The sequence below is a fragment of the Camelina sativa genome, chromosome 2, assembly GCF_000633955.1.
Source record: "Camelina sativa cultivar DH55 chromosome 2, Cs, whole genome shotgun sequence".
Lineage (NCBI taxonomy): Eukaryota > Viridiplantae > Streptophyta > Magnoliopsida > Brassicales > Brassicaceae > Camelina > Camelina sativa.
In genome coordinates this window covers 28,684,723-28,707,813 of record NC_025686.1, presented here as the reverse complement: position 1 = coordinate 28,707,813, position 23,091 = coordinate 28,684,723, and the positions used below count along the sequence as shown (strand labels likewise).

Sequence of the window (23,091 nt, the reverse complement as noted above, 5' to 3'; positions counted from 1 at the left end):
TTTTTTTTTTTTTTTTTTTTTTTTTGTTCCTTGTGTATGAAGTAAAACTCTTGAGGGAAACCCACAACATGGAAAAAAAAAAAAAAAAACTTATCGACGTAGTATGGGCTATAATATTGGGCCATTTCAATTCTACAGAGGTCCTCCGAAGTGGGCCTTGAGAATTTACAATGTGACACAAAAAGCTTTTGTAAGTGTTTAGAAAAGAATTAAAGTAAAGTACTGTAATTAAGGAAGGATCGTATATGGTCAGTGGAAGATACGCAGCACATAGTCCAACTAATTCACGACAGCTCATTGCTTCCATTTGTCAGCTTATCCGAAGCCGACCATTTTGAAGACTTTAGTTTTAAATTACTTATCTTATCGGTGGTATTAAGTTAAAACTAATTTAATTACTCGTTGATTAATAGTACAAAACTACGAAGAAATTTCTTATTCGTTGCTTTGTACGGTAAATTTTTTGAATAAAACAATTGTAACCCCGCACGTACGCCTCCGTAGTACCCTGTGAACAGCTTTCGATGAATTAATTAGTAATTACATTTTTATGGACCCAAAAATATATTATCGTGCATTATCATATCGTACAACTATAAAACTTAAGAAAATAGTTCAATAATAAAAAAAACAAAAAAGAAGAAACAAATCCTTTANGTATATCATATATATCACACGCACTATAATACTAATAAGTAATAGTAACATTAATAACGTTTCACATCCTCCCAAGGACAAACAAAAAAATAGAATCTCTTATAGAGGAGTAAATATTCCTAATTAAAACATGTATACCAGCAATATTTTCATAATATTGATATATTTATGATGCTTAAATGTTTCTAAAGATTGTTGGAAAAAAATGATTGTAAAGATTTGTTTTAAAAAAAAAATGTGTATGAAAGCATGAATGACAAAGCGTTACAATATAATAGAAAGTTTTTGTCGTACTTAAGAAACCAAGGTCTGGATATCCCATATGAAAATGGGACTGTTAGTGCATAAATTCCAATTTTTATTTGAAGAGTGGATGATCTTTTGGGAAGTAATAAGAGCATAAAATAAGTGGCTCGGAATATTTTTTCTGATAGCTAAAATAATAAATTTTAGCATTTGGAATTTCAGCTCTTATTATAAAGGTAAAAATTCCAAGTTCGACAACAAAATTATCTAGTATTGGAGTATTTCCAAAAAGGTCAATCAATTATTTTGGAAAATAACAGAGAACTATATCTTTGACCAGTCATGCGGATGAGAGCAGGAGAGAGAGGCTTTATAGTGAAAACGAAACGTGGCATAAACCCACTTGCTGCCACTCATCACCTGAGAAAAGCGTTCTCTGAACCATGTGATTGACAACCAATGTCCTCTTTGACTTCAAATAGTTTTAACTTTTAACATAACCGAGATGGTTCATAAGAAGATATTACATTAAATATAAAGTATTTTGAGAGTGAGAGTAGAAGGGCTAGAAGATGCTCCATCAAATAATATTACTACGAGTTAATCATAAACAAAGTGATAAGAAAGTAGTCTATGGGAGCAAAATAGAAGCTTCTAACGTGCCCATGTAATGTTAACCTTAATACGCACAAGAAAGATAGATAACTAAAATAATGATGGAGGAGGCGATGGCTTTGATATGATTAAAATGTGATTTTCACACTAAACTAGACCAAGATACGCTGGTTACTACTCTTACATTCACGTCAGTAATAGCAATATTCTTGGGTCTCTTTATTGTATGTGTGTATGTACTTGTAAAAATATACACATGCAACTCTAATATATGAATATGAGCAAGAGTAGTGTGTGTAAAGTATATAGTAGTAATATATATATAGAATGAGAGAGAGATGCAGAAGAGAAGCACGTGCAAGGGTCAGGCGAAATGGTCGGCATCGCCAGCTAATATAAACCTTTCTTTTCACTATTGAGTCAAAACCACAGTCAATGCTGCAAGAGCAAGATTTATATATGGTTCGTATTTTTTCCTCTCTTTTTTTTTTTAATTTAAGGAAAAATAAAACAATGAATGATTTATATCAGTAATAAGATATTACTTAGTATTAGAAATCACATATAGACAGACGACTACAAAGGAGGATGCATGCTTTGACGAATTTAACAATCTTTGGTCGAATTTATTGCAAGAGAAGATAGGATAGATATACGAGAAGAGACACTCTGGCTGTCCCAGAGGCTCATTGATTACCCTTTGTTTTTTTTTTGCGTATTGACGAGAAAAAGAGAGTGACGTAGCTTTCAAAGGCACTTCCGTGGAAGAGATGCCATCTCTCCAAATCTGGCTACTATGACACTTTCCTTTTATATCTTTTCCCCCTCATTTATTTTCATATTTTATCTCTCTAATATATACTATAAGTTTTATCAATTATTCAAATTTGAATCTTTTGTTTTGGACCCACGATTATATATCTATTTACCCGATGCTCTTCTTCATAGAAGTGAATAATAAACTAACCCAAGGAGCGGATCTTTCCATTAACCACTAGAAAAGAAAAAGAAAAAAACTGAAAGTAAATGCGCAGGTTGACCATTTATATTTTTCGTAATTAATAATAACCTGTTACAGTGTTACTAGTGAATCCTCATTAAATAGGTTCCCCTCTGTGTTTTGTTGAGAAAGAAAAAAAAAAAACATTAGTGTAAAACTATACTACTACAATTTACTTCAATACGTAGCAATAAGCAAGTATGTACTATATTAAGCTATATTAAGGAGGTCTCTCGGAATCATCCTAAATTGCCTTCAAATTAATCACCCGCAGAAACTTTATGCTGGTATATGATATGTTAATAGTAAATGGTTAATACTATTATATTAATATTTATACTTATCTATGTGTACGTGTGTATATATTTATCTTTTTTTTTTTACAAAGCAAGTCGGAGACTTTTCGCAACTTCTTAACATTAGTGTTCGAATTTACTACTTTGCTTAACTCTTTTTTTTTTTTTTTTTTNACATAAGTGTTTTAAGTTTGGTAAAACATGGTTTTTAATTAGTTAGCCTCCCCCTGAATAAATAAATAAAAACCACTAGTTACCGAACACATATTGTTTTCTGTTAACTAATTCGATAATTAAGAAACAAAACACAGTTATTACTTTATGACAAAATATCTTGTCATATGTACTGATGTACACGACCTGACATTTTGGCAATTGCATATCACTTCATATTATCCAAGATAATAGTATTAAAAGCTAAAAATAAAATAAAATAGTAAAAAATAATTGTTGCAGTTAAGAGTGTACACCAAACATTAAAAACCAAATTCAAACACTACACAATATGTTAAACCAATGGCAAATAAATATTTATACCAACAAGAAAAATAAATGAAACAGGTTGCTGCTGCATGTGTTATTATTTTTTTTTTTTTAAATAAAAATATAAGCAACTGTATGGGAGCGTGTCTCAGCAGAAATTCTTGGGCCTATTTTTTGTCCAAAATTCCAATAGCCAAACAGCCAATTGACACGTGTCTTAGACATCACCAGCTCTCAAGTACTGTACAGATTGGTTTGATGATAAATAAGTTATTTTCAAAAAAAAATGTTTGTCCAAACAGTAAATAATAAACTAGTCACACTAATAAAATTAAAAACAATCAAATGAATATTTTCTTCACAATATAGAATAAAAAACACTGTAGCAACTAAGTTTTTTCTTTTTTTTTTTTTCTATAAAAAACAAGATATAGTAATATTTAAACTAGTGTTTTGGTTATTATGGCTTCATCATTGATCTTTTGTGCATAAAGAAGAAACTAAATGAGTAATTTGAGTAGTATATATATAATACCCTTTACTGCACACAAGGCTTCTCTGTGCAATTTGACTGTCCCTACCAGAATTAACTCTCTCTCTTTTTTTTCTCTCTCTGTCTGTCTGAAAGAGTCTTTAAAGGTGAGTTTATAATTCGACACAAACGAGCTCTTCTGTCTCTCTAATGGCATGCTTAGAAATGTACAACTCCAATGGTGGTGGTGGTAATGGTGGTATGAGTCCTAGAATCTCTTTCTCTAACGATTTCGTTGAGATTAGGCCTGAGACGACGACCAAGACGACGAGATCAAGCCCTCTCTCTAAACCAGAGGGTTCTTCTTCTTCTTCTTCTGATAATTTCGAGTTCTCTGTCTCAAACTACACGATGATGCCAGCTGATGAACTCTTCTCTAAAGGAAAGCTTTTGCCTTTCAAGGAAACCAATCAAGTCCAGAGAACACTGAGAGAAGAGCTTCTCGTTGAAGAAGACGAAGATGAAGCAGGTCCACCACGTGATGCTACCAACATCTTCTCTCTCAAGCCACCCATCTTCTCATCTTCTTCTTCTTCTTCTTCTTCTTCTTCTAAGGGAAGGTGGAAAGGGCTTTTGGGCCTTAAGAGGGCCCATGTTGGGTCTAAGAACAATGAAGTTCATATGATTAACAATAACAAACAATCTCAGGTACTTTTTATTATTCTCTGTTCTGGCTTAATTAAAGACGTGTAATTAGTTGTTGTTTCATGGTGACAATGAAAGTCGTGTAATTAGTTGTAGTTTCTCTCTTAATTGGATTATGTAAAAGTATACTTTTGTTTTATTCCGGAAATATTTAGGAAGCAATGGGTGGAAGAGAAGGGTCAAGTTGCAGCAGGGAGATGAAGAAGAGTATGTAAAGCTCTAATAGAGAGAAAAGAAAAGAAAAAAAAGCTTTCACTTTGTTTATTTTAGTTATTTAGGAACAATGGTTGCTTCCAGATTTTAAATTATTTAGATTTATGTTAATCTTAGATCTGAAAAGTCATTTAAAAAAAAAAAAAAGGAAAAATGCAGTTATGTGTTGCTTACGAAGATAGTCTATTTCATTAACGGGTGAGCTAGGAGGATTATTAGATCTGTCTTTCAGTCTATGTTATGGAAGTTAACAGAATGTTTGAGTAGTTCAGAAACTTTAATTTCCAGTTTTTAAAAAAATTGAAGTAATTCATATATAGTATGTCTTTTGTCTTGGAAGTTAATTTATAGATCTCTTGTTTGTCCATTTGTTATTAGTTACTACCACTCAAGTTCAATTTCTCTCTCGCTGACTGCATTATCTACTAATGCATCAGCGATTCATAGTCATACAAAAAGTTAGCATTTCTTTATTGCAGTTTTCCCAAATATACAGCGAGCGAGTAGTTTACAAAAGTTTGATATGATGGGGGTTACACTGACTATAAAAAATTTATATATATATTTACAATTATTAAACTAAAACCTCCACTTAGATCGGTGTATTTAAAACAGGATTTTGGAGGATTTGTGATTTAAAAAAAATCATATGTTGTGAAGTGATCTTAGTGCAGTGGCAGGAGGTAAATCCATTTGTAGAAAACACCATCACACTCGGGATCGAGTCCCGGCTCCTACGAATGTAGGAATTTGGCTAATGGGCCGGCCAGTTGTGGCCCAATAGTTGAAAAAAAGAAGGAAAAAAAATCATCTGTTATTCAACTAGTGATTTTAAAATCACATCTCAAATCCACTGTTATTGAATAGTTATACAAAACTAAATTTTTTTTTTTTTAGAAAAACATAATAGTGATTGTGAGAGACTTTGGGTACATTTTTGTAAGGAAAATCCTATTTAAAAAATCCCACCTCCAGAGTGTATTTTTGAAGGATTAGTAAAAAAAATAATAACAAATTACGATTTTGCAATAAAAACAAATTCTCGGCTCAACCTCTGAGACTGTACATTTCTCTGTTCTCTTATCGAGTATTTGGTGGGACTTAAGTGGGTTCTATTATCGAGTATTTGTATATTACCGAAGTTTGGGTATCCATGAATACTCCCTATGGAAATCAAAAAACCTTTCAACAAAATTCAAAAAAGCATCGATATTTGAGAAGCTGTAGAGGCTTAAGTCCAATCCAATCCAGGAACCGTTTGCCAAAGATATCTCCATCTTTTGGACAAAAGGCTTGTTCTCACAGCATCCTTAGTAGAAAGACGAAAAAGTATTTCAGATATCAAAGGTTCGTGTAAGTTGCTCATCAAATCTTCCTTATGTGACTCTTTGTCACATATTTTGGTTCTCTTCTTTCTACCCACCATTTTGTTTTTCTTCACACAACTCTACTATTATTATTATTTTTTTTTAAAATAGAATATTTTATATTTACTAATGGGCCTTCCCAATTTTAATTGGGCAAGGCCTTGGAACATACAATATTGGACAGGTACAAATGGATAAAATATGAGATCAGTGAACCCTTATCGGAAGCATTCGAAATCCGACTCCGGTTCAACCTTCAACGCCTCACCTGATCCGGAACAGATCTCCCGGCCTGTTCTAACCGCCGACAGCAGGCTCTACGATGACGGTCCACAACTCTATTATATGACGGTCCACAACTCTATTATATAATCTGCATCATCAAATTTAACAAAATATTAAAATTGAAAGTTACAGAAACAACCAACTAATTAGTTTCAAATGTTATAACTAGATATGAACACACTAGCTAGCTTGCATATTTAACTAATCTAGTAAACAAGAGAGACGAACTAACATTACAAGCTAAGTAAAGACGAAAGTTTCATGAAACTTTCATGAAAGATTCTGACCCACAATACTTTGTTTATGATTGCAGCTCATATACAAATACTCGATAATATAATCCATTTAAGTTTCACCCTTACAAACAAATCTCTTAAAAACCCATTTCAAATCTCATTAAATCACAAACTATTTTTTTTTTCAAAAATAAAAAATAATAATAAATTCATCAAACTACCTTAAAAACTCACGTAACATCTCCAAATTTAGTTGTGCGCCATTTTGGAAATTGTAACCCATTTAAAATCCCACAAAAAAAAAAAAAAAAAAAACTAGACCACCTCAAATAAATAATAATGTTTTTCACTTGTGGTAAGAAATATATGAACTTTTGTTCACTTGTACTGCTACGAAATAATAACTTTTAAAAAAAAAAAAAATAGATATCGGATATATATAATAGAGTTTGGTACAGCAGGAGGGTTAATAGATTACGATACAAGATCCAATAGATCAAGTTAAAAGAAAAGACAATGTCGCATTAGATGTCCTGAAAGCTTTCAAACCAATGGTGGAGGAAGGTATCCTGAATGGAAGTTGTGGATCCTGAATGGAAATAATAACTTAACTCAGTCGTCAGAAACTTATACGATGGTAGGAGAGCAGTTTAATTGACATTGGCTAGTTGGCTAAACTAGTGGATTAGATGTGCACGTAATATTATTATTGAATTAGTAATAATATAACATGATATATTAAAATTGTTCAATGAATTTCTATAAGATAAAATTAGAACAATGTCATGCCGTTAGGTTTTTCAATGAAGTTTTATAGAAAATAATCACTTAAACCATATGCAAAAATTTAAGAACTAAGAACTTGTTTTACGAGAGAACTGGCCAATATATTGGCTGCTCTAAAAAACAAATATCTCGAATAACCGTAGATTTGTGAGCTCTTGTATTCAGACTTGATTGTCCAAACAAGCGTGCAGGAACATTTCGTTAAATGCATGGTACACATAATTTCATGTTTTTAATTGGTCTATATATTCCCAATGATATTGTATTATTGTTATCCAATTTTCTGAGATTAAACAAGCAATTGATGAATTATTATAAATTTTATTTGGATTCCTATCAATGAATTTTGGTTTGATTGAATTTATTGTATAAACATAAAACATAAGCAAACATAAACAACAGAAAAATAAAACATAATGGCGTATTTAAAGACGTGCCATTTCAAAGCAAGGCGCTAAAGGGCAAGTTCGGCCTCCATTTCAGAGATTATAGTGCAGACAACTTCCACTGTAAAATCTTTCAAAAATCTAAACACTCTTTTTCTTTTACTTGGACCTTTTTTTGTCTGCTCGTAGCTGTGTTTATATTCGCTTTCGTCATTATAAGGCTGGGGATACTGAAGCGTGTGCAAATCCATTTGTGTTTCTGTCACAGCTGGTGTAGAGGAATTAACGCATTCCACGTGAACATCAAGCATGCATAGATCGCACTTATACCGCCAAGACAATATCGCACCTCGGCAAACCATGCATGTGTTGCTCGCTCCACACTGACTCAGCTCTAAGAGATGAGCCGAGTGAGGCACGTACCTCAAAAACTGACGCTGCTGTGTGCAGAGTGGATGGAATTTTATACAGCAAGCCTCGCAACTGTAATATAATCCTTCGACCAATCCATGGCAGATGTCGCACATATGTTCTGCTCCATTAACGACTAGCTTGAGCTCATGCTGTGGATGCATAAAGGTGAGGAGGGTGGAGGGACACGTAGCACAATGGTCATGAAGATCGTAGTCGCACAGGACGCAGCGATAGGTCTTCCCAGAGCCGTAGGTTTTACAGCCACCGCAAGTGAAATCACCATATGTGTCAACCTTCGTTAATGGATGGGTATGGGTATTATGATGGACTACGTGTTGTTCTACATTCGAGGAGGACATCTCGTTGTTTGTTTGTTTGTTTTTCCTTAAGAATGGTTAGAGTGAAATGTGGTATAAAAGGAAAATGTTATTTTGACCATTTCAAATCTCCGTTTGGCAAACAAGTATAATTAATAACGTATGTTCAAGTTGTATAGTTACAAAGTATATATGACTTTTTCTTAGACGATTTCAGATAATTAAATTTTGTGTTCACTTGTGGTTACACAAAGATATAAAGTATTGTTCACTTGTGGTTACACAAAGATATAAAGTATTGTTCACTTGTGGTTACACAAATATATAAAGTATTGTTCACTTGTGGTTACACAAATATATAAAGTATTGTTCACTTGTACTCCAACAAATAATAACTCTGACTCAATCGTGACAACGTGGTAGAGCACTAAGCAGTTTACTTGACATTTGTCTCACTGATTGACTTATGTATGCTTGTTGTATGGTCAGCCTCTTTTGTGAGGACCTGTTTCTTTTTATTTTAAGTGACTAGTGGATAACTATTTGCTATATTCTATTTACTATTCAAGGTCAATTATGCACCACAACTGAAGACATGAGATGTCATTGCTAATTTCAATTATGTATGCATCCACTACAAGAAAACAGCTTAAAACCGAAGAACATATCCGTCAGTTAGCCGTCGAAAACACCTATTACCGACGAGATACAGACGGAAACGTTTGTCGGTTTTAGAGCATCGGTAAAATAAATCCGTCGATAATCTGTCCGTAATTATAGACAGATTTTCGATGGGCATTTTACCAATAGATAGCCAATGGACATATCAACGGTTGATCTGTCGGTAAAACTGTTGGTAAAACCCGTCGAACATCCATCGAAGTTATGTTTCTGACGGTATTACCGACCGAACAATACCCGAAAATTTCCGTCGGACAACCAAAACTACTGACAGTTTAGCGATGGAACTCCGACAAATTACCGACGGCATGTTTTGAAAAATGTCTGCCGTTACTAACGGTTTACTGACAGATATTTATTTTTTAATTATTTTAAAAATAGCATATTATGCAAACTCAATAATAAAACTATATATTAAAATTGAAATGCTTATATATTTAAGTTCAGAAATTTAAAAGTATAAGAGAAAATATATATATATATATATATCAAACAGAGATACTCAGCAGGATTGTTCACGATTCCAAAAGCATACCATAGATTCACCAAAAGAACTTATTGACGAGAAGCATCCACGAGTCTTCAGACCCTTTGGTTACATCGACTTAACGAACTTCTATCACACAGAAGCTGGTCGTAGAGCTCATTCTACTCTTCATGCTTTTTGTGCATAAAATTTGTAGTCTGCCTTTTATTAAGAAAAAGTTTTTTTTTGTATGTGTTGTAAATATTTTAAAATCATCCAAAGTTATAACAAAATTTTAGTTAAAAATACATAAATCTAAATCTCACAATTGTAGGTGGGATTTGAAAGAATTTTACCATAAATCATATCAACTTCCCTGAAATCTATCAGAATTCTAAATTTCTTAAATTCCATACAATTCTCCAAATTCATGGTTTCAATACACCCCAATGTTTATAAATTATAAAGTACTAACCTCCCAACATATCATTGGACCAAAGAGACTTCATTATGAATGTTTAAGCGATTGGGCTTTTTTATTTAGCAGTTGCGATCCATCAGAAAATAATAATGGGCTTTAATATAAATTTCAGTGTAAATCCAATCTACGAAAACGCCACGTGGCATTTATTAAATTATTATTTAGTATGGGTTTGGATTTTGTAAAATTGTGTTTCTTCCTCACGACTTCCTTTCACCCAAAAGACAAAGAGATCGATCCCACGCTCTCTGAGATCGCCGGCAGATTCTCAGGCGCCGACACGAGAAAAGATCGAGGAAGAGATAAGACAAACTAATATATACTAGATGGATTACAACACACCTGTGAATTGGGAAGCGCTTGATGCTCTCATCATCGATTTCGTTAGCTCTGAAAACCTGGTCGAAGACGCCTCCGCCGCCACCAATTCACCGTCATCTCCATCATCATCATCGTCTCCTTCCTCTCCTTCTATTTCCTCTTCGTCTTATCACTCCAGATTAATCATTCGTCGGATCCGAAACTCGATTGAATCCGGTGACATTGATACCGCCATCGACATCCTTCGCTCTCACGCTCCTTTCGTCCTCGATGATCATCGTATTCTATTTCGCCTCCAGAAACAGGTCTGTTAATCTCCTCCCTCAATCCGTGTATTTGGTTCGTTTCTTCTTAGTTAGGGTTGCTGGATATTGGGATAAGAGTGTATGTATGTAAAGTCTAGGATCGATTTTAAACCAATTTTGTTTTTCCCTGTGAAGAAATTTATTGAGCTGCTGAGAAAAGGAACACATGAGGCTGCAATTGCTTGTTTGAGGACTTGTGTTGCTCCCTGTGCTCTTGATGCTTACCCGGTACTGGAATATTCCATCCCTTCTTCTTTTGCTCTCTTTGTGTGTGTATGCTTTTTAGCTCCGATTTTACTGTCACTAATGCGTATATGAAGTTAAAATAGAATAAAACAACCTTCTTTTTATCTATCTTATTCTATTGATTCATCATCTTCTTCCTTGTAAGAGAGGTATTTTTTTTTTCTTATTGCTGAGTTCTCAATCTATCAAGTTCTGACCTCTGCATATTTATATCTCAAGGAAGCTTATGAGGAATTCAAGCATGTTCTTCTTGCACTCATCTATGATAAAGATGACGTAAACTCTCCAGTAGCAAACGAGGTATTTCACCACCTTTCTGCTTTTCTTAGGATATTATCTGATCTTGCGGGCACAGAATCTCCTATGTTTTTTTTTGAACCGCTGCTTATACATCATGCAGAATTTGTATTTTGGATTATAAGGAATGCGCTTTCTGTTCTACAGTGGGCAGAGAAAAGAAGGTATGAAATGGCTGGACTGATGTCATCTGTTCTGAGAGCTTCTTTACAAGCATATGATCCAGTTTTCTCAATGACACTAAGATATCTGATAAGGTAAGAGGCTATATTCGTTTTTTCAACACTGTTATTATCTCTTGTGATTTTTCTCGCTTACTCTTATTAATCCTTTCTTCTACCTTTACCAGCATACATAAAGGATTTTGCTTTCACCAAGGAATTTCCTCCGCAGTTTCTGATCTCACTCATAGACTTCTCCTGGAGGAACGTGACGCACCAGCCACTCCTCCTGAAAGCATGTATGAAGTACCACCGTTTGATGAGGTAAACAACACGCAGCTAGCTTCTTGATCATCTTGTAATTGAAATGTGATTTTGTCTACAACACGCATTGTACTGATTTTTAATATCATATTTCAGGTGGACATACAGGCTCTTGCTCATGCGGTTGAGCTCACTAGACAAGGTGCTGTTGATAGCATGAAATTTGCCAAAGGTGACCTTTTCCAGGCATTCCAGGTTACAATCCTCCGTCCTATGTTTATTCTCAATTATCATCATTACACTGTTTAAGTGGTATCTCTTGCAAACACACTAGTTTGGGCTTAACTAGTATACTATATTTACTTACTATTATTGTTGTGTAAGTTTATATATCTGCATTGCGGCCTAATTCTTGCTTCTACTTCTTGCAGAATGAATTGTGCAGGATGCGATTAGATGTTTCGGTTCTCGATGAACTTGTTAAGGAGTACTGCATATACAGGGGTATTGTGGATTCAGGTCGGTGATAAACCCTAGGCAGTTTCAAGATCCTTTTTCATGATTCTACCTCTTTTTCTTTTTTTGGCTTTAATGAATTTCTGATCGGTTTAATTTTCAATCAGAGATGCAAATGGTCAGAAGTCCTGCCAAACGCAACCAGTCGGAGGTGGGCCGCAGCTTATCAAGAGATTGTTCTTCGGAAATTGATCTCAACACAAGTCAACATTCAGATATTGAGAATTATAGCAACAAGAGCATGCTTGATGATACTGAAATGTCTAGCGAACAAGGAGTTGATGTTGGCACACGTTACGGCAGCGAACCAACCAGCGCTTGTGAAGATTGCAGCACTAGCTGGTCAAATCAATGTGAAAATACAAAAGCTGTTATTAGAATTAGATCCCATTTGAATAGTGAGAGGAATAAACGCAAAAGATGGTGTGGGCGTACTGCTGAAATGGATTGTCTTCCTGGTATTTCATTTGCCAAGTCCGAGTCAGGCATAAACCCTATAGAGGACAAGTATGAGATAGCCTTGGCACTGAAGGAACTGGTTAGCAGAGGAATGGCAGGCGAAGCTATTTACGAAATCAGCACCATGGATCCAGATTTTTTCACAAAAAATCCGGGTTTACTATTCCATCTCAAGCAGGTAAGGGTGCACGAACAACTTAAAGTTCTCTGTATATTCCCCTAAGAGATATTGTTTGTAACTTCTTCGTTTTGCTTAGTAACAGAAGATAAAACTGTTTATATTGTACATGTACAGGTTGAATTTCTGAAGCTGGTGAGTGCTGGTGATCACAATGGAGCCCTAAAGGTTGCATGCTCTCACTTAGGTCCCTTAGCAGCCAATGACCAGTCTTTACTGAAGACATTAAAGGAGACTTTATTAGTTTTACTTCAACCGGACGGAACCACACCCAAAGATTTGCCTTTGAATGATTTGGCAAATACGCTACAGGTAACAACAATGTTTTGAGCTTTGATCTCTTCTGGTTTTGTCTGATGTTAGAAAGATTAACGAACAACTGGTGTTTGTTTCTGCCATTCTTTTTAAGGTTTCTATCGGTAAAAGGCTTGGGATCGAAGAACCAAAGCTAATGAAAATAATAAAAGCGACGCTTCACACGCATACTGAGTGGTTCAAGCTTCAGATGTGTAAAGACCGGTTCAACAATCTCCTGAAGATAGATTCATTGAAAGAAGTGAACACTGATTTGATCGGTGGTATCAAATCAAGATCAAATAGAGCTAGCAACACAAACTTGTCGTCTCAAGTCACGACGACGTCTTCAAGCACCATGACATCAGAAGATGGTGGAAGCAGCAGCTTGATGATGACTCAGACTTCGTCGAGAGAAGCTTTGTGGGAAGAAAGTGCAATTCTTAAAGTAATGGTACGTTTTCAAGATCCTCAAGACTTTTGGATCAGTTTCTTATATTTCGATCGTTTTGGATTTTGGTTACATTATATTATATATAGTGACGAGAGAGATGGTTTCAGGAATTTCTGGCGTTGCCGAGGTCTGATGCAATTGAACTTCTATCACAATACAATGGAAACGCTGAGGCTGTGATTCAGCAACTCTTTGGTTAAAACCAAACCCGACTAGACCGAGTAGAACCGTGTCCGGTTTATTTAAATTTGGATGAGTTATATTATTGGTTTATTCATTTCTGCATTTGTTGTGTTTGTACATCATCTTAACTTAACACAGATATCATACACTTGTGAAAAAAAGAGAGAGAAAAAAAAATAAGTTTTAGCAATGAAGGAAAAAAATAGATGCAGATATGGGCCTTGATGAAAAGCCCATTTATTTTATTATGTGAAGCATAACAAAGATATTAAAAGTACCAAGGGAAAAAGCACAATAAAAGAAGCAATTAAAATTTGCCCAAAAAAAAAAAAAAAAAAGAAGCAATTAAAAACTAAAAGAAAAGAGACGGAAAAGGAAAATAAAATAATTAAGAGGTAATTAATTGCCTACTTGGAGAGTGTATTCCGAACCGCTAGGGCTTTGATTCGGAGTCGGACCAACTTTAAGGTTGTAAAGCAAAAGCTTTGGCTCTGTCTTTTCTTGAATGAAAATCTTAACGTAAATATTTAATCGAACATTTTGAATGTATATCTTTAATTTTGTTTCCGACACGTAAATTATACTGAATCATTTTCCTTCTCGAATTATATATACAAATATATTTATATGAATTATATATACAAATATATTTATATAAAAAAAAAAAGAGTACTGTCAAACGTAATTTAAATATTTGATTCAATTATTTGCATGTTTTTCTTGCACCGGTCATTGTATTTTTAGAAGAAGAATATTATAGCATGCCACTGCCACCTACTTTGTAATAAACTCGACTTAATTAATTAGTTTATGGGCAATAAGCAGCAGGTATAATCTCTATATAAATGCCCCCCTAGAAGCAAGTGTTACTTCACATCACACACTCTTTAATATTTTCAGAGTCCTTAGAAACAATATATAGTTTTTTCTTTTCTTTTTTCTGTTTTCTTTTTATCACCCATTTTTCTTCCAATGGAATCGTCTATGGGTCAAAAGAAAACATTGTACGCTTGTGTTTTTCTAATGATGGTGTTTTTTCTAGGGTTCAATTGCGTCCATGGACGAACCCTAAAAGACATGAAAACTGATGATAAGATTAATGATGGTCCTGATGATAGCAAGATGATGATGATGGCGGTGCTCAATGATCTCAAGGTCGATGATAAGGCAATGCAGTTCTCGCCGCCGCCACCACCACCATCGTCACAATCCGGAGGTAAAGGGACAGATGATTTCAGGCCTACAAAGCCCGGCAATAGCCCTGGCATTGGCCATAGTTTACCCCACACTTAACCATCTTCACGCAATTTCACATATATGTATAAATTAATATGTTGCTAATAATGTTGTTCGTTTCAAAATTTCTTTGATTTGCTTCGTGGAATAAAATTAGTTATGTTTTTCAAGTCGATCGTCGTTGAATAGAAACGATTACATATATATACAAATCATTTTAACCAGCCTAGAACATTATATATATATACAAATCATTTTAACCAGCCTAGAACATTATATATATATATATATAATATATATATATATATATATATACATGCAAATGCTTTAACATATATATGAAAGAATCAATAATCATGCGCTCGCATGCAAAAAGACCATACGATACGATTACAAAGGGGTGGTAAATAAATATCTTATGCCTTTTTATATACACAGTTCAATGCCTTGTGTAATTCTTGGGTTAATATTGAATGGTGATAAAGTAAAGGCACTGCTTCTGCGGCGATTAGAGTGTATCTATTAGTAATTTGTTCACTTAGGACTTACTAACTGACCACATATCTCTTGGTACGTTGGTGTTATTATTAAATAAGAATCATGATTAAATAGTAACCGTGAGGTTGATGGTTGAGATTGTTATATAAATGTATTGACTTTTAGCTTGTTATCATTATGAATCAATGGCTTTCTCTTTTTATATATAATTGTTCGTACTATACAAAACACCTTTATATATTTTTTTCTTGTAATTAATTATAGCTAACAGTTTCTTAACTATAGTTTTTTTTAATACATGAATAAACTGAAAATTAAAATGAAATGGAAAAGATCTGTGGTCGAAGGCTATGCATGGTAGGCCCTTCAAAGGACTTCCCTGCGTGTGGGAACCAACCAAATAAAAAAAAACATTAGCCTTTTCACTTTTCAACATCTCATTATATAAGCTGCATATACTTTTTATTTGCATAGCCCGAATATTCAAAATTGTGGGATATCCTGACGGTAAGTGTATAGCACGAATTACAGCTAAACACAAGTTTTTCTTTCTTTCAACTTTATGTATATTTCATATAGTAATTGATAATGGAAAATCATCATTTGATTGTTCTTCACTTCTTTTTATGTCCATATGTCATGCTTACGGAGATCGGAAATACGTATGCATCTACATGCATTGTGATTAGATATGTATTTTTTTCGTGGTATTTGTGGTGAGTCGCAGATGATAATATACAATCACTGTACTGTGATGACTGATGACTAATAAGGCCTATAATACAAAAGCGATAATAGTTAGCATAAACGAAAGTTATGTTAACAGAAGAATGAATAACCTAGCTTGGGGCAATAGCGTCTACAGATTATTATTAAGGGAAACAGATCAAACTGAACCGAAGTTGTATCAAAATAAAATCAATAATCCATGATCGTAATCAACCAAAAACTATCCAAACCAAAAAAAATAAACATGGATTAAGAACATCATTTTATTATTTTAAGTATATTTTGCTTTAAAAAAACTAAGTAGGATTTGATTTTTAGGCTGTAGTAAGCACTCTTGATTTTATAGGTTAAGATTCTATTTATTTATCTAAAATTGGGTCTAGACCTATTTGCTAATAAAAAAAAATACGTTTGTTAAAAATAATAATACTGACAGACAACGAAGAAAGAGTGAGTGGTAGGGGAGGAGTTAGTGGTTAAGTTGATGGCGATGGTGCCTTTGACTTGATTCACTCACTCACGAACTCACTTTTTCTTCTCACTCGTTTTTTGATTAATTATTGTTGAAAGTAATCATTTTGGGCTTTAATCTTACAAGCATGGCGGCGTTGTCGGACACATTATAAGTTAATAATGGTTTTAAATAGACGGACAAAATAAAGGAGAACAAGTGTCTATATAAAACTTTCACATGCCGACATTTTTTATCATACGACAAAAAGTACGTATTTTTTTTATCACTAAAGGTATCTTAAGAGAATTTTCTCACATATTGGTTCAATATGTGAAGTGTTCCGATTTTCGTAATAACATTTCGATTTAAAAAATTTTCGTGTAATAGATATGATTTAGTTACTTCCAAAGATCGATTTGTTTGATTAAATCAACTGTATACAATCTTTTACTAAAAAATAACTGACTTATTGCTGTCAAATAAGTTCGATTTTCTTATTTAATATAAAAATTCTTTCGAAAATAGATAGTGTATGTTTTCATATGCATTACCAATACTTAATAGAATACAAAATACAGAACAAAAAAAAAGGACTTCAAATAGATTAGTTTCCAACGTCACATGCATTTATCATTTATGCATACTTAAAAAACTAAAGAAGGTAGAAAACATACATTGTATTTATTCAAATATTAGAGTGCTTTCTCATACTCCAATATATGGTCATAAACATTCATAATTATGGTCATAAAAATAATAAAACGGTTCTAGAAGCCAAATTGATATAAATACGTACGATAGTTGATATAATTATTAAGGGGAGGTATATATAATGATTACAAATTTTTTGGTACGAAGAATTTTTTTCTAAAAATCTGACCTGATGTTAACCAACCCTTTTTGGTAGTGGAGAAGATCTTATATTTATGCGTGGGGTTCAATTTTATAATATACTTTAGAAGTCAAGAATATGATCATACAACTAGCTAGGGCATCTCAGGAATTGCAATTTTGCAGTATATAACCAACTAGTTTTAGAACGCGTATTGATTTGTTTAACACCATGTTTGTTACTAAAGAAATTAAATAAATTTAAAATTAAAGAAAATCTCTTCTTTTTTTAAGAGAAAATCATGCACATAGCACTAAATATGAGAAAGTATATTGCAATTCCCAACAACCATCTTTATATATAATTTTCATATTCTGAAAGATTGTAAAAGTTGAAAATGCAAACTAAAAACAGGATTTCTTACAAGATTTGTATGATTTTCTTTGATAAATTACGTAAAGTATATATAAAGCTTTTGGATATATTATCTATGGAGGTAGTTAGGTAGCCAGATGGGAGAGGTGTCCTTCTAACATCAGTGCTTTTCTGTGGTTAGGGAAGGGCGGCTTTTGTAGAACTTAATTAGCCTTTGGAAATTTATACTACTTCATTCTCATACTAATTATGAATAGCCATTTTGAATATATAATAAAACGATAGTTAAATTCTGATTGGACCAGATAAAATATCTTTTCGTTCATATATATTTGTGATTTCCGTCTAATTGATAGCTTCTGAAAAATATACATAGTATGTTCCGGTTGTGCTTTTTTTTCTTTTTCTTGTCACCAAGCATGTTCTATCACAGGGAAATTAACAAAAATAAATGTTAGTACAATACGAGTATAAGTTGGTATATTCAACAATGGAGCTAGCACTATGGGAGATTCAGGACCTCTGCCGAAAACCCCACGCCTAGATTTTGTCGTATAAAATTTTATTTGTTTTGCTTACTATTATAATTGCCAAAAGTTGAACATATAAATTTAAAATTCAGTTATAGTTTTATGATGATTGAGTATTGACACCGACGTTCTGATATTATATTTACCTTAAAAGATACCAATTGACACATTTAAATTCTCCTTTTTTCAGCTTGGCTATATGCCGTCCATATATCGATTGTCTATTATAGCATATGTTTAATACTATTACGCCTCTGTTTTTTTTATAAATTCATATTATGCATAATTATAGTTATGAAAAACTGATACATGAACACAGTGGCGAACCCACGTTGACGTTGGTGGTGGCAGTTGCCCCCAGTAAGTATAGAAATACGTAAAAAATTTTACATTAGGCAGAATAAGAAAAGTGGCAAACTGATTAGAGTTTACCTTGGAATTGGTCACAGGAGAAGTGTTTGACTCCACCTAAGAGCAATCTGCACCCACTAATTTTTTTTTCTAGGTCCGCTCCTGCATGAACGGTCCAAATGAAATCACTATGCTCCTTGTTTCCACTCACTTACACTTATAAAAACGATACATCTTTCGAACAAACTTAAACCATAAGCCAAATTCTCAACCTTCCTCTCTCATAAACACTTGAAACAACGAACCCCCTTATACCGTTTTTTTTAAGCATGAAACTCTCAGTTTATATCGTTCTTAGTATTCTCTTTGTTTCGACGATATATTATAATATACAGTTTACCGACGCAAGACAGCTGCGGAAAACAGACGATCATGATCACCATTTCACAGTCGGGCACACTGAGGATTTCGCACCTACTTCTCCGGGTAACAGCCCGGGTATTGGTCATAAGATGAAGGAGGATAAAGAAAATGTTGAAAGATTTAAAGATGACTTTAAACCTACGACACCAGGACATAGTCCCGGCGTTGGACATTCTGTCAAGAACAATGAGCCTAATGTTTAGAAAAGGTTTTAGCGTACTTCTTATTGTTTTTACTAAATTAATATGAAATTTAAATTATTGTGCAAGTGTAGTTTTAATATAGTGTGTGTAGTTTAGTTTTTAAAAGCATGTCACTTGTAAGTGGATCGATTTAAGCATTGTTCCAGATCATTAATAAAATTAAATACGATTTTGTGTTTAATTTATAATTACTTCATTCGAGACATAATATATATACTACTACTTTTTTGTTGTTAAAGAACTTTAATTTCCTGCATGCGATTGCATGTTAATATGTACCTAGTTGATACTTCGTAGTGAGCTTCTTAATACTTGCCATCATGTGCAAAAGGTTGAATACCAAAGCACACGAAGAAGACCGGTTTTGACGAATTTTTAAATATCTAATAATTAAATAAATAAAAAGATAGCTTAATTAATTACTACTACGTACACTTTCTAAATAAAAAGTTTGGTGGTGAATATACTAAGAAAAGAAAGGCTTCAAGATTTCCAAAATTAGGGAGAAGGAAAATGACTCGAACAATACTTGACTTGAACCTCTCCATTCACCTCCTAATAAAATAAGACAATAAAATTTGTATACATTATTATAAAATTAAAAAACTTAAACCGCACTATAATAAACCCAAACCGACATATATAAAATCTAAACCCTAACCATCTCATTTGTGAACCCAAACCGCATATATTTTCGTTCTACTTATAAAATCTAAACTCTAACTATCTTATTTGTGAACCCAAACCGAGATATAATTTCGTTCTAATTGTGAAATCTAAACCCTAACATCTCATTTGTGAACCCAAACCGACATATTATTTTGTTCTACTTGTAAAATCTAAACCCTAACTATCTCATTTGTGAACCCAAACCGACATATAATTTCGTTCTAATTGTAAAATCTAAACCCTAACCACCTCATTTGTAAACCCAAACCGACATATAATTTTGTTTTAATTGTAAAATCTAAACTTTAACCACTTCATTTGTAAACCCAAACCGATATAATTTTATTCTAAGTTTAAAAATCTAAACCAAGCCAATATTTAACTTTCTTAATTAAAACTATACAGAATTTGTTTCCTTAATTTGGTTTGCTTTTTAATTTAATTTTAATTTATTTTTGAAATAAAATATTAGATGGAAGATTCTGATTGGCTGAGAGAAGAATGGGTGAATGGAGAAGTTCATCCCTAGGGGTGAACCTAAGTATTTTTCAAATGACTTAACTGAGTTGTTTATACAAAAAATACTTACTTACCCGTTTTTTTGTTTTTCTTTATATTGTAGTGGAAGTTGAAATGATGCTGCAAATAATACAACATAAATAGTGAATAGTGAACAGTTTTTGTGATATCATCATCTTAATTAGTTCATCATATAGATTCATAATTATTTTGTTGATGGATACTCTCGAAGTCTATAGCCAACCAAACAAATTTTTTTTTTTTTTTGTGAATATTATATTTTTGTCATTTTTTGAAACAAAATCTTGGAAAGCGATATGCCCAGAGCCGCGGAATACACTAAACAAAAAAGCGATATGCTTTTCGTATTTCAGTAAACAAAACAAAAAATTGCACCAGCCGGGAATCGAACCCGGGTCTGTACCGTGGCAGGGTACTATTCTACCACTAGACCACTGGTGCTTTATGGTTGGTTATCATATCTAACTTGATAATGGTTGTAGTTCTGTAAATTGAAACAGTTTAATCGTTTTTTTTTGTTGTCGTTTAAACTATCAAATCATCTAATTATTTACACTGTAAGCTAACAGAATCATGGTTAAATGAAATATAAATATTACTGACAATCTACTACTTTATTTCGTACCTAAATTAAACGAGAATTATGAGCACATTATGTCAAACTCATGAAGTATAATTACAAATTATAAATAATTTTACAACTAGTTCATATGCATATGACGACATAGGTCTGGCCATAAAGTACCGGAACAGGAAGATCCATAAACGATTCCCATGCATGTGCAGTCGACAAATACACTAATTTAATGCAAATTGTCAAACTTGCATCACGAGATCGCCTGAGAAAATGAAAAAAATTTATGTAAGAAACTTTTTTTAAAGAGTGTATATACAATATAGTATAATTAAAAGGACGTAGCTGCTTCATGAATCATGACAGTCTAAACGTGCACCCATTTTCTTACACTTTTTAACGAATGACCACATTCACCTCAATTTGGTCTGAACTAGTTCCGAAGAATATGCTTTGTGTTATTCGGTTCAAATATTTACCGAATTCATCATGTACCTTTTTTTCTTTAATGATATTCTATTGATTCAAAGGAAAAAATTGCAAATTTTTAAGTACTCGTTTTTTTTTGTGCAATATCTCTGATAAATTATAACATACACCACCTGGTGGTTACAGCTTTTTATGTTGGTTAAATGTTAATTAAGCATTTTTTTTCTATATCAATATAAATACTTTTGGTCACTTCTCCAGTTTTTCTACATGTACAGTATAATTTTATTTTTGAAGTTACAGCTCAAAGGATGATTAATTTGTAATTTTTGTTGGTATAGGGTATATATGCATGTATATTTCATTCAGAGACGAATGTTCTATAGCAACGCCATTTCCCTGTTCGATATTTTATGAACTCCATTCACGGGAATTCTCCCAGAAGCTTGGAACTTATATAACCAAACTCTAATTATTTTCCATATATAAATATTAGAATATTTTGACCTTAAATATTAAAAATAAATAAGTTGTTGGCTTTGTTTGTTGGAGTTTCACATGCACCAGCCCAGCTAGCTAGTCATTTTTCTTCTCCATAAATAGCCATCTAGAGTTGAAGCCATTGATACATGTACACTCTTATTCACATATCAATATATCTCCTAAGGCTTTTTTTTTTCTTTTATTAGTTTCGTTTACTCTTGAAAATTTAACACACTCTCATCACTACTATGGCTAAATACACATTGATGACTAGCTTGGTACTACTACTAATAGTGCTGGTTTTCATTCAAGATTCTCACATCGTTGAAGGTCGACCTTTGAATTCATCGGGAGTCTCTATAAATATCTCGAAGAAACTTGGTGGCCGCCATGGCTCAAATCTGTCGAGCAAGTTAATGACAGAAGATCATTCCTTGGATGCGTTTCGGCCTACCAAACCCGGGAACAGTCCAGGAATTGGTCACTAACAATATACATATGTTGTGACAAACTAAGATGGCTGGGATGTATGTTCGTATAAGACATTTATTTATGACAAAGTAAGATGTTTTATGTTTGTTTGTGGTTACGTCGACGTGTATCAGCTAGGGTTCTATGTATTCTTCGCTGTGTGTTTTCTCGTAATTGTAATCAATAAGTCTTGAACTTCAATTGAATCGCGTTGTTTCTCATAATTTATCTAGGATTTAAGGGTTCATTTTTCTTTTCATTACGAGAACAATAAGCAGTACGTAGTTCATTACTTCATTTCAGTGCCGGTCCGACATTTATTAATGCCCTATGCCGAACTAAAAAACATGCCCTTTTATATATTACCAAAAAATTATAACTAATGGTATATAAGACTTTATGTTTAGTGTTTTGAAAATTTATTAACACAAATCAAAATCAAAACATTAGTTTTGATGAAAAGATTTATCTAATAGTTTAACAAAGTAAACTATTAACCTCAAAATGGAA

The 23,091-nt window shown here is 33.2% G+C and overlaps 5 protein-coding genes and 1 non-coding gene across 8 annotated transcripts; 4 read left to right on the top strand and 2 right to left on the bottom strand.

Moving 5' to 3' along the window:
- Positions 3,869–4,741, top strand: LOC104745347. The gene is made up of 2 exons (XM_010466556.1): positions 3,869–4,477; positions 4,630–4,741. The coding sequence occupies exons 1-2, from the start codon at positions 3,980–3,982 to the stop codon at positions 4,687–4,689; spliced, it is 558 nt and encodes a 185-aa protein (XP_010464858.1). The 5' UTR covers positions 3,869–3,979; the 3' UTR covers positions 4,690–4,741.
- LOC104757632 lies at positions 7,816–8,520 on the bottom strand. The gene has a single exon (XM_010480389.2). The coding sequence runs from the start codon at positions 8,518–8,520 to the stop codon at positions 7,816–7,818; it is 705 nt and encodes a 234-aa protein (XP_010478691.1).
- LOC104745340 lies at positions 10,306–14,029 on the top strand. Of its 3 annotated transcripts, XM_010466544.2 has the most exons (11): positions 10,306–10,732; positions 10,868–10,960; positions 11,198–11,278; positions 11,423–11,532; positions 11,625–11,760; positions 11,857–11,955; positions 12,132–12,219; positions 12,324–12,853; positions 12,971–13,165; positions 13,263–13,601; positions 13,709–14,029. In XM_010466544.2, exons 1-11 carry the CDS (start codon positions 10,433–10,435, stop codon positions 13,799–13,801), a joined length of 2,064 nt encoding a protein of 687 aa, XP_010464846.1. In that variant the 5' UTR covers positions 10,306–10,432; the 3' UTR covers positions 13,802–14,029. The 3 variants fall into 3 exon arrangements, with proteins under 3 accessions (XP_010464846.1, XP_019094609.1, XP_019094612.1); XM_019239064.1 differs by lacking the exon at positions 10,306–10,732 and having other exon boundaries at positions 11,202–11,278; XM_019239067.1 differs by lacking the exon at positions 10,306–10,732 and having other exon boundaries at positions 11,202–11,278; positions 11,379–11,532.
- LOC104757623 lies at positions 14,724–15,077 on the top strand. The gene has a single exon (XM_010480378.1). The coding sequence runs from the start codon at positions 14,757–14,759 to the stop codon at positions 15,075–15,077; it is 321 nt and encodes a 106-aa protein (XP_010478680.1). The 5' UTR covers positions 14,724–14,756.
- Positions 19,062–19,505, top strand: LOC104745331. Its single transcript, XM_010466533.1, has one exon. It carries the CDS (start codon positions 19,119–19,121, stop codon positions 19,413–19,415), a length of 297 nt encoding a protein of 98 aa, XP_010464835.1. The 5' UTR covers positions 19,062–19,118; the 3' UTR covers positions 19,416–19,505.
- TRNAG-GCC lies at positions 20,995–21,065 on the bottom strand. The gene has a single exon. It is a non-coding gene; the product is annotated as a tRNA-Gly (tRNA).

What these genes read in the sequence shown, in the direction of transcription:
- LOC104745340 (XM_010466544.2), top strand. Translation starts at nt 10,433, where the DNA reads ATGGATTACAACACACCTGTGAATTGGGAAGCGCTTGATGCTCTCATC. An exon ending in CAGGGGTATTGTGGATTCAG is followed by an intron (nt 12,220 to 12,323) that starts GTCGGTGATAAA and finishes ATTTTCAATCAG; the next exon opens with AGATGCAAATGGTCAGAAGT. An exon ending in TACTATTCCATCTCAAGCAG is followed by an intron (nt 12,854 to 12,970) that starts GTAAGGGTGCAC and finishes GTACATGTACAG; the next exon opens with GTTGAATTTCTGAAGCTGGT.
- LOC104745331 (XM_010466533.1), top strand. Translation starts at nt 19,119, where the DNA reads ATGAAACTCTCAGTTTATATCGTTCTTAGTATTCTCTTTGTTTCGACG.
- LOC104757632 (XM_010480389.2), bottom strand. Translation starts at nt 8,520, where the DNA reads ATGTCCTCCTCGAATGTAGAACAACACGTAGTCCATCATAATACCCAT.
- LOC104757623 (XM_010480378.1), top strand. Translation starts at nt 14,757, where the DNA reads ATGGAATCGTCTATGGGTCAAAAGAAAACATTGTACGCTTGTGTTTTT.
- LOC104745347 (XM_010466556.1), top strand. Translation starts at nt 3,980, where the DNA reads ATGGCATGCTTAGAAATGTACAACTCCAATGGTGGTGGTGGTAATGGT. An exon ending in ACAATAACAAACAATCTCAG is followed by an intron (nt 4,478 to 4,629) that starts GTACTTTTTATT and finishes GGAAATATTTAG; the next exon opens with GAAGCAATGGGTGGAAGAGA.